This window comes from Fukomys damarensis, unplaced genomic scaffold (assembly GCF_012274545.1).
Source record: "Fukomys damarensis isolate Sample0158 unplaced genomic scaffold, DMR_v1.0_HiC HiC_scaffold_16, whole genome shotgun sequence".
NCBI lineage: Eukaryota > Metazoa > Chordata > Mammalia > Rodentia > Bathyergidae > Fukomys > Fukomys damarensis.
In genome coordinates, this window is record NW_022900928.1 from 93,903,566 (window position 1) to 93,915,180 (window position 11,615).

Here is an 11,615-nt window from a genome sequence, read left to right on the forward strand (position 1 = left end):
TTATTTAAAAACTGTAACTTCTGTAGTTCCATGCATTGAGAAAACCAAAAGGCAAACTACAGACTAAAAAAAAAAATTTTTTTTCATCTTTAACAATAAACTTTCATTCAGAATATAGAGAATTCTTACATCTCAGATAGTTTTTTAAAAAGGCAAAATATTTTATCTTACTTCAAAAAGGATGATATATGAAAGACCAAAACACCCATAAAATGATTCTCAACATTATTAGTTTTTAGGCAAACGCAAATTAAAGTCACAACAAAATATCTTACACCTCTTAAAATTTTAAAAATCATAATTTCTTATAATATACATTTAGCATAAAAAGTTAATATGCATTCAGCCAGTTTTAATCTGAGAGAAATTAAAACATGTTAATACAAACTATTTTACATGAATATTCATGACAGCACAACTCCAACTGACAGTTACTCACAGGTCCATCCACAGAAAAATTGTTATAAAGTGCAGACTGTCCACATAATTGCAAAATGCTCAACAGTAAAAGCAAAAGAATTGCTGATAGGCTCAATGACAGGGATGGTTCTACAGTACATGCATTACATTTGTGTGAAACTTCAGAAAAAATAAATCTTACCTGTATGCACAGAATCCTTCCATGCTGGAGCAGGGAACTGGATTGACTATGATGGAGCAAAGTAGATTTTCACATGATGGAAATTTTCTGAGTATTTGTATAAAATTGTGGTGGTTATTCAGTTGTACAAATTTAACAGAAACTCAGCAAGATATACATTTAAAATGGGTTAATTTTATCATGCATCAATGAAGACTTAAAAATAGGTGTTTAGAATGTATTATATATATATATTTTTTTGACATGTGTATATCATAATTTCCTTATCCATTCATACACTGATGGACATAATACTGATACTGTATCTTGTCTTCTGTGAAAAACACCACAGCGAATGTGTGATGGGGTGCAGCTGTCACTCCAAGGTATTGATTCCACCTCCTTTGGGTGTAGACCAACAGTGGGTTGTACAGTAGCTCAGTTTTTAAATTTTCAAGGAAACTCAAACTATTTTTTTCTTTTTTTCTTTTATTGGTACATTTTAGATATACAGTACAATTACATTCATTATTGGGATCTTGTACCTTTACATGACAGGTCTTGGTTCTCATTTTTTCCCCTTTTCCGTGCCTCCCTTCACCCCCTCCCCAAACTATTTTTTATACTGTAGAAAATTCCACATGTACTAATATAGAACATATTCTATGTGTACCAATTTACATCCCTACCAACAATGTATAAGAATTCCCTTTTATGCTCATGAAAATTTATCTGAGTTTTCCATAATAATTATATTTTCACAGTGTGAGGTATTTTCATCTTAGCTTTGATTTCTCTGATAATTAAAATGATGTTAAGTGTCTTTTCATAGACACTTAGGTGTTTTGGCCTTTTTAAATTAGATTATTGTTAATTATTATTTTGATATTGAGTTATATGAGTTCCTTATATATTATAACCTCATATCTGGTATACAGCTTGCATATATTTTTCTCCAGATCCATAACCGGTTTCTTCCTTTTGTTGGGTTTTGTCTTTCCTTGCTGTGCAGAAACATTTTAGTTTTATGTAGTCTCACTTGTTTACTTTGGGCTTTGGTTGCCTGTGCTTTCTCGTGCCAAAAAATCATTCTCTAGACCAACATTAAGTAGCTTTTACCCTACATTTTCTTTTAGGAATTTTATTATTTCAAGCTTATCTTTAGATCTTTAACCCATTTTGAGTTGATTTTTGTGTATATTGTAATGCTTTTCTCAATACAATATAACTTGGTTGTCATTCTCTGACAATGCATAGATATTTTCCTTATTTTTATAGCAGTATTATACCCCACTCTAAATATACACCACAGTTTATTTAACCAACTTCTCGACTTTTTTTTTTTTTGGTACCGGGGATAGAACTCAGGTCCTTGTGCTTGTGAGGCAGGCGCCAGAACCACTGAGCTAAATCCCCAGCATTTAACCAACTTCTAACATTTATGTTGTTTTCCAAATTTTGCTATTATAAATAATATTGAAATGACTAAGTCTGTCAGTTTATTCTGTTGGAACTGTACGTTATAGGTAATTTCCTACAGGTTGAATTACTAGATCAAAAAAAACAAATGTATGTACACTTCTGTTAGAAATTACGGGAATTTTCTCTATATGGAAGTGTATTATTTGATCTTGCCATCAGGAATATAAGAGAATGCCAGTTACTCCAGAAGTTTTCAGTTCAGAAGATATCAGCATTTTGAATTTTGTCAATTTGATAGTCAGGAAAAATATTCTAATATAATTTTAATTTGCATTCTTCTTCCACTGAGTAAGATCAGTTATCTTTTTGTGTGTTTTATTGTTTGTGAATTATGAAGTACTTGTTCATGTTATGCTCATTTTTCTTACTGGGTTTTTAGTGTACTTGCCAATTTATGACTTCTTTACATATTAAATCATAAGACCTACATGTGACATATGACACTTACCTTTTGAATGTACTTAGGGTTTTTTTTGGGGGGGGTACTGGAGATTGAACTCAGGACCTTGAGCTTGTGAGGCAGGCGGTGCCACTACTGAGCTAAATCACTGGCCCTATGCCTAGTATTTTTACTAAAAATGCCTTTGTATATACAGTTGATTTCATCAGTCATTGTTATCATATCTGACTTTGGGTCAGACTATTAAAAATTTACCCTTGTTTTCTCCTAATGTTTGGTTTTATTTTTAAATTAATAACTCCAACTCATTTGGAGTTTTTTTTCCTTGTGCATTTTATAAGGTATGGGTCCAGTTTATCTTTTCTCATATTGCTAGCCAGTTGTTCAACAACTTTTTGAAAATATCCATCTTTTCCCCAGTAATTTAAGAGGCATCTTTATTATATACTGATGTACATATATACCACATTATTTTTAATTTTTAAATAAACGTATTTTGTCTGATTTGAGAATTAACTTTTTTATGCAATTTGCCTTTCTTTGAAGATCAGAATTTTTATGTCTCACCTTCTCTTCCTCCAAGATTTTGAAGAAATCATGTTATTTTGGTACCAGCTTGTTTTTAGTAGTTTTTGTTTGTTTTGTTTTAATATTATAGCTCTATTAATTTGTAATTCTTTCTTACCAACTGCATGAAGTATAGGATTTGATCAGCATTTTTTAGCATTAGTTGCTAGTTTCACTAGTATGCTTGCCCACAGTACCTTTTTATAGCAAATTTATTCCTCTGTTACATTTGGTTTTGTTTTTTCTGGACCTTCAGTGTAACTCTAAATAACTTTTATGGAAAAATTTTATGTGCAGTAAATTCCAGTATCCTCGTGTGCTGAGAAAAGTCTTATGCAACTAAAATATTTTGTAGGCAATTTTTCTTTACTTTCTACGGGCTTTATAAGATTTTTTTTTTTCCTTGTACTTGGAGCTCATAAATTTATACTGCGCTCAGTTTCATTTTCACTGCTTTCCGGTCAGACAGTGACTTCATTCTGAAATTCAGATCTGTTTTGAGCCCAAGGAAATGTTTATCTAACTTCTTCTGTTTGTTCTTTCTTTTTGGAACTCCTAGGTGCTGGATGTTAGATCTTTCGATCTGTTCTTCCTCTTAAAATGTTCATCATTTTTACCTTTAGAATTAGTTCCTGAAGTATCACCTTACTAAATTTTCCAGTTTGCTTATTCTCTGTCTTTTTAAAAATCTTATTGAGTTTATCGGTACTTTTCAAGTATATAATACAGTTACACTCATCATTGGGATCTTGTACCTTTACATGACAGGTCTTGGTTCTCATTTTTTCCCCTTGTCCCTACCCTTCATTCTCTCCACCCTCCCCTATTTACAATAACTTTGCTTCCATTTTTTCCTTTTCTTGTATTTTTTCTTGTCCCTTATTTCCTTTCCCCTACCCTTCCCACTTCCCCTACACCTTTAGCCCCTTTCTTCCTATTTCACATTATCAGTTATACAATTTGGATCTTATTTACACTTTCAGTTAAAATGTCGATTAAATAGAAATTCTACATCAATCAGTATTACTTTTATGATATCTTTTCTCAGGACAAATGATAATCCTGGTCTCTTTCTTTCCTTGGTCCTCTTTCACACATGTGTAGTCCCAGATCCTTCTGGTCTCATGAGTTTCTGTTTCATCTGACTCCATTGATTTATGTTTTTCATAAATACTGCATGCACTATCCTAATTTACTGATTGTACCCTTTTCAAAATATGTTACTATTATAGATTTATTTCTATCTTAATAGCATTGGTTTCATTTCAGAATATGGTGAGGAAGAAAAAAATAAACAAAATGGACATTTTTTGCATTTATGAAATTATTATTTTTCTCCTCCTAACTCAAATACAGAATTTATGACTGTTGGAACAGATGAACAAATGTCTCTGAGGGTGCTCTTTGGTTCAGCCCTAGGCAGTATCTCGTATCATTACCTATATGAAGTTCTAGGGACTTGGGACACTTTGCAGTTTTAGTAACTCATTTATCCACAGCAGGCTCACATAGACATCCTGATCTGATATATTAACTTAGAACACAGTAGTCCATCTTTTTAGTGATTTCATTAAAAAAATAATAGTGGCATGAAATTTATGATGTTAACTCTCTATAACAATTGACTATTTCTATTTAATTTTGTATACATATTTGAAATTTTCTAAAACTTCATTTTTTAGAATTATCAAGCTAAAGAAAGATTGCCCAAGGTATTAAGAAAAATAAATGTCACCAGTACAGAATATTCTGGTGGGCCTGACTAATGGCTTATCACCATCCTTGGGCAGTTGGTTGTGCGAAGCAAGATTATACTCATAAGGTTGTTTGGTAAACTCAGAATCAGAGCAAGAAGAGCTCGTTGATGATTGTAATGGTTAGTGCTTCACAGAGAGGGAGAGTTATCTCTGAATTATAGGTTGATGCCTTTATCTTCAGGAAAAAGTCCATGTGAGAACCAGTTTTTCAATCGGTTAAAGCTCTGATAACCCCAGAGAGTATAACACAAATCCTATGATTATGTTCTCTATTGTTTGTTTGTTTGTGTTTGTGTGTTTTTGGAGTTTCCTTATGTCTGCCTTCTGATCAAACATTTGCCACACTTTTCCTAACACAAATGGTGGAACAACTCTAGAATCTTAAACCTGAAGAGATCATTCTGCTCCCAATACCTCATCCCACTATGTATCCAGGTCTCTGTTTGCCTTTGGGGGCTTGTTGGAGATCTTCTAGGCATGGATTCCCCATAGAAAGTAAGCACATGGTTTACTTGCTAGGGCAAAGAAAGTAAACACATTGTTGAACAAAAACAAAGCAAACAACAAAAGCCATAGCATGCATCACTGTTGCTGGGCAGGCAGTGAATGAGTAGAAATCCAGCTGCAGACTGCCGAGCCCCACTGGTGGTTGTACTAGAGTTGATACTATTCACCTCCCTCACTCCAATAAAACTCCATGCTCAGTGAAATCAGACCTGCTCCCTCTGCTCTCCTCACACATCTGACAGTCTGTGGTACTTGCTGCATACTTGGCATTGTTCTAAGATCTGTAGTAGAGCTGTACCTCTAATCAGCATGCACATGTCTTGCAGTTGTGAAGATGACCTGTCTGAGGACAGAGACGAGCTCCTGCATGGGATTTCAGAGCTGGACATCAGCAACTCGGATTGCTTCCCATCCCAGCTGCTAGTTCATGGGGCTTTAGCCTTTCCTCTGGGCTTAGATTCCTACCATGGCTGTGTTATAGCGGCTGCCCGCTACGGCCGAGGCCGAGTGGTTGTGACTGGCCATAAAGTATTATTCACCGTGGGGAAACTGGGCCCCTTTCTGCTCAATGCTGTTCGCTGGCTGGATGGGGGCCGAAGAGGCAAGATCGTGGTGCAGACTGAGTTGAGAACTCTGAGCGGCCTGCTTGCCGTGGGGGGCATAGACACCAGCATCGAGCCCCATCTGACCAGCGATGCGAGTGTCTATTGCTTTGAACCTGTGAGTGATGTGGCGGTCAAAGAGCTGCAGGAGTTTGTAGCAGAGGGAGGTGGGTTATTCGTTGGAGCCCAAGCTTGGTGGTGGGCATTCAAGAACCCTGGAGTGTCCCCTCTGGCTCGATTCCCAGGAAACCTCCTTCTCAACCCCTTTGGCATCAGCATCACAAGCCAAAGCCTCAATCCTGGGCCCTTCCGTACCCCTAAAGCTGGGATAAGGACCTACCACTTCCGCTCCACCCTGGCCGAGTTCCAGGTTATCATGGGCCGCAAGAGAGGTAACGTGGAGAAGGGCTGGCTGGCAAAGCTGGGACCTGATGGTGCAGCATTCCTGCAGATCCCCGCGGAGGAGATCCCGGCCTACATGTCGGTGCATCGGCTTCTACGGAAGCTGCTGAGCCGCTATCGCCTCCCAGTCGCCACCCGAGAGAACCCTGTTATCAATGATTGCTGCAGGGGCGCTATGCTTTCCTTGGCCACGGGCCTGGCCCACTCTGGAAGTGACCTGTCTCTGTTAGTCCCAGAAATCGAAGACATGTACAGCAGCCCCTACCTGCGCCCCTCGGAGTCTCCCATCACCGTTGAGGTCAACTGCACCAATCCAGGTAGGGCCAAAAGGCTGGGAGCTCAGGGTTATGAGGATGAGTGGATTGGCGGCTTGTGACTGCAGCAGCTCATATGGGGGAGCTGACCACTCGCGGGGGTGGCTCCATCCTTTGCAACACACTTTTGAGAAAATAAAGACTGGGCTTTTGGGTGCTGCTGGGAGGAATTTGGTCAAGACATCACGGGCATGAAGGGAAAGAGTTGCTCCAAGCTCAGGGAGAGTCTGTGGAGTGCTGTCGGGGCAGAGTCACGGAGCAGGGATGAAGTCTGCCCTTCTGTGCTCTCTGCAGGCACCCGATACTGCTGGATGAGCACGGGCCTCTACATACCAGGAAGGCAAATCATAGAAGTCTCATTGCCAGAAGCCACTGCCTCTGCTGATCTGAAGGTGAGGCCATGCCCTATCTGTCTCACCAAGTGAGGGGGCACCGGAGTTGCCTTCCTGGCTGATAGCTCATTCGGTCCTCATAAATCCTACTGGCAGTACAGAGTAGGTATTGTTACCTTCATTTTGAGGATGATGCAACTAGGTTGCAGAAAAAGCTAAATATGAACCTGATACATTTCAGAGCACAGAACCCCAAAATAATCAACTTCTGGCTCTTCAGGGTTCTGTTTTTGTCATGTCCATTGAGTGAGGAGTAGAAGGGACTCCACCCCTCAGCTTGTGTTCAACAAACCTTAGTTCATTATCCACTCCCACGTGTGTCTCCCACTATAACACAAGGTCTGTCACATTCCGGCTTCTTTCCCATGACACCAAAAAGAAAGAAAAAAAAAAGACTAAAAAGACTTTTTTCATATCTCAAGTCTACCCTCACTTTGTCCCTTCCACAAATACACATTCTATTCCTAAAATTAAATTGTCATCCTGCTGTTTCATACCAGTGGGTCGTTGTGGTGGTGAGGGTCCTCCCTGTGACTGTATCTATCCTAGCTCTTTTAGAAGAGACACAGGTAAGCAATCCCAAGACTATCAAATGCAAACATCATGGCACTCCTCAGGAACAAGCAAGGAATCAGAGTCCTCTGTTAACACTAGCCAGAACACACTGCCGCATACCAGCCCGCTCTCTAATCTGCAAAGGTCAGGGTACCCTCTGCCCCTCCCCAGTGCTAGACTTGCCACTCTGCAGTAGCTAACCTCAAATTCTTTTTGTTGCAAAGACATCACTGGGTCATCTGTGGGGTCTGCACTGCCCAGAGTGGACGTTACTGGCTGCACCTGCTGCTTCTCATATTAATGTCTCCACATGATCCCTTGTGGAGCTGTGTGAATCCCTTTTGAGAATATCCAGCCACAGCACTGTCCGCATGTCCATGAGGGATATTACAATTTCATGAGTCTATTGCACACTTTCAACTTCACACACTATCTCAGTGGTGTTTGTGGTTGTGGCCTAACCACTTTTCCTGAGTCCCCACCTCCTGGGCTCTCTTTTTCTGCCCACACATGCCCCACGGTGACTCTGGTGGGGGATCTCTCTACTCCAGATACAGATTGGTTGCCACACGGATGATCTGACCAGGGCCAGCAAGCTGTTCCGCGGGCCCCTCGTGATTAACCGGTGCTGCTTGGACAAACCCACGAAATCAATCACCTGCCTCTGGGGTGGACTTCTCTACATCATCGTGCCTCAGAACAGCAAGCTGGGTTCTGTACCCATCACTGTGAAGGGGGCTGTGCGTGCGCCCTACTACAAGCTGGGTAAGCAGAACCTGTAGGATGCAACCCAAGGGAAAGGGAAGGGCCTTGGACAGGGGTGTGATTGTGGGATGTTTGGGGAAAGACAAGAAAGGCACAGATTAGTGGGGGAGGCGCGGAGGGAGAGAAAAAGGGAGGAAGGCTTCCTGAGATTCTGCTTTGGGCAAAAGATCTAAAGCCCAAGCCATACTGATGGGGACTTCATGGGAGGGTAGAGAGAGGGATATGGCTGTTCATGATCTGGGCTTTCTCCATCTGGGTTCTAAGTCATATCTATTAACTTGAGGGATTGGAAATGTGTGTTTCAAGCTCTCTGGCCTCTTTTCCCAGGGGAAACATCCCAGGAGGAGTGGAAGAGACAAATCCAGGAGAACCCAGGTCCCTGGGGAGAGCTGGCCACCGACAACATCATCCTCACAGTGCCAACAGCCAATCTGCGTACTCTGGAGAACCCCGAGCCACTGCTCCACCTCTGGGACGAAGTGATGCAGGCTGTGGCACGGCTGGGTGCTGAGCCATTTCCTTTGCGTCTGCCCCAGAGGATTGTGGCTGATGTACAGATCTCAGTGGGTGGGTGCTTCAAGAGAACCCTGTGTGTGCTACCCATGAGTCCCTTTCTTACCATAGCCAGGGGACTGTCAAAGTGTATGGTACATGTACTCCTATTTAAGTGGAAAGGAAAAGATACACATAAGAAAGAGATAACAATTTAAGTCAGCATGTCAAGAGATGCCATCAAAAATAGTAAGACATGTCACTGAGTCTTTAGAGATGTCCTTCAAGAGACTTCAAGGGGTGGGTAAAGACAGTGATTTAGCTCAGATCCAGTGAGAGACATTGGATAAAGTGATCTCTCCCTGTGGATCAAAGAGCCTAAAAATGAGGTGGCTATACAGACATTAAAGAATGATGGAAATTTCTCTAGATCCTCATTTTTTGGCTTGCACAGGTAACCCTTGTAAAGTAGTGCCACTGTGGCCAAATCCAATCCAATAATGAAAGAAGAAACCACAATCAAAGAGTCCCGAATTTTGAGAAAAGGATATAATAGCAGAGAATCCCGTAGATAAAGCACTATCATAAACAGAAAACAGTGGCAGGAATGGCCATGGGCAGCCTATAGTCTCTCCCTCAGGAACCCTGTTTCAGGACAGAGTGCAGATGAGATCATGGGAACAAAGGCCAGGAGGTCTGAGTTTGGGTTGACTTTCTGGGCAGAAGGGGTGATGGAAGCTGTCTGAGGTTACAGGATATTTTGGAAGAGAAAGTTCAGGGAAGAATTGGTCAGGAAGACCTGACTCTTTGCTCTTCCCTCCTGTATCTCCCAGGCTGGATGCATGCTGGGTACCCCATCATGTGCCATCTGGAGTCTGTTCAGGAGCTCATCAACGAGAAGCTCATAAGAACCAAGGGGCTGTGGGGCCCCGTGCACGAGCTGGGCCGCAACCAGCAGCGGCAGGAGTGGGAATTCCCACCACACACCACTGAGGCCACCTGCAACCTGTGGTGTGTGTATGTGCATGAGACAGTCTTGGGCATTCCTCGAGGCCGTGCCAATATTGCCCTCTGGCCTCCAGTTCGGGAGAAGAGAGTCCGAATCTACCTGAGCAAGGGGCCTAATGTGAAGAACTGGAATGCGTGGACTGCACTAGAAACATATTTGCAGGTACTGCACATGAGCTGAGGAGGATGGAAGGTCCTACGGGGGCCACGTTGTTGGATGATATTCTAGTGACCCAGGAGACCTCTCAGTGTATTTGCCTTTTCACATTCAGAAAACCCTGACACAGTCCCAGTGTGACAGTCCTGTTGATGATATCTTTCAGTGCATTACTTGGCTTGACCCTAAAGTGGACTGAACAGACTCCACAGCAACCCCATAGAGACATATCAGTAGACAGAGAGCACTGAGAAATCTTGATATTGGCAGAAGCAAATATAGCACTGTACTTAACTTTTTCTGGCTTTAAAACAAGATATATCTGAGACTAAAACCAAACCCTCCTGCTTCATTGCAGTCAAAAACCAAGCAACCTTTACACACACACACACACACACTACACAAGGATTACAATCTGGTTTTTTCCTAAAATGAATGTACCATCTCATTGTGACTTGGCTGTGCCTCAGATTCTGCCTTACAGAAGCAACCCAAGAATCCTACCTGCTCTGGGCCTAGAAGTTTTCTTTGCCTTTGAACTATCATTGGAGGCCCATGTTCTCAGCCCCCAAGTTCCAAGATCATTTCCTGGCTCACTGTGGGGAATGGCATTGCCTTGGATTCAGGCCAAGCATGCTGTATTTGAGTTCATCCGTGAGAATGGTGTGAATAGCCAGAGAGGCTCTGTTTCCACCTTGCTGTCTGGACACTTTGCCCCAGGAATAAATATTCTTCAATCATGAAGTAAAGTTACGTAGGTCTTGGTGGATTTCCCAGGTTCCTTTTAACTCGAAAGCTCTGTAACCTTGGCTAGCCAGGGCTCTTCCCATTCCTCCCAGGATGGCTGTCTTTTTCTAAACTTAGAATTCTCTACTAATTCTGGTTAGATTCTCTATAGTCTTCTTTCACATCTACCTGACTCATTTCTCCCCAAAGGCCATTTTAGTAGCTGTGTGAATGGACACAGACCTATGGTTAATGAGAACTTCAGGGTGGGGGAGGGAGTTTCCAAATTGTTGGGGTTTCACTTTGCAACCCTGAAAGATAATGAGGAGCAGTCCACGTTAGACAATTTTAAATCTTTGTGTAATATCGAACATTACTTCTATGATCTTATAAGATAGGTAAATAGTGATATTGGTAGAAAATATTGATAACCATTGCAGTTATTACCAAGGCCATCACTGATTGTTTGAAAACTCAAAGGAACTTCTTAAGATTAGACAGTGAGGTTGTTTCTGCCCATCAACTGGAAACTGGATAAAGAAGATGTGGTTTTTCTATAAAATGGAATACTACTCAGCCATAAAGAATGAGAAATTAGATTCATTCATAGGTAAATGTGTACATTTTGAGGATATACTCCTAAGTGAAATAAATAAGTCACACATATGCAAATACTGAATAGTTTCTCTGGTGTGAAAAACTAAAATAGTACTCAAGATCCTAACGGTGCAATTAGCAGTGTGAAATAGGAAAAAAAGGACCAAAGGTGTAGGGACAGTGAGAAGGATAGGGAAAGGGGAATAAGGGAAAAGGAAAAAAATATGAGAAAATGTAAAAATGGAATCAAAGTGTTTGTAGGTGGGGAGGGGAGGAGGGGGTGAAGGGAGGGTGGGGACGAGGGGAAAAAAT

At 41.2% G+C, this 11,615-nt stretch overlaps 1 protein-coding gene across 5 annotated transcripts in view; it reads left to right on the forward strand.

Annotated features, from left to right (window-relative positions):
- The window catches only part of LOC104862062 (TRPM8 channel-associated factor 1), a 43,332-nt gene that overhangs the window by 27,565 nt on the left and 4,152 nt on the right, over window positions 1-11,615 (forward strand). For all 5 annotated transcript variants that reach the window (XM_010623779.3, XM_010623777.2, XM_033764480.1 and 2 more), the window contains exons 3-7: window positions 5,620-6,614; window positions 6,906-7,003; window positions 8,110-8,323; window positions 8,651-8,890; window positions 9,649-9,986. In XM_010623779.3, the coding sequence (XP_010622081.1) occupies window positions 5,620-6,614; window positions 6,906-7,003; window positions 8,110-8,323; window positions 8,651-8,890; window positions 9,649-9,986 (1,885 nt within the window). The remainder of the gene's footprint in view (window positions 1-5,619; window positions 6,615-6,905; window positions 7,004-8,109; window positions 8,324-8,650; window positions 8,891-9,648; window positions 9,987-11,615) is intronic.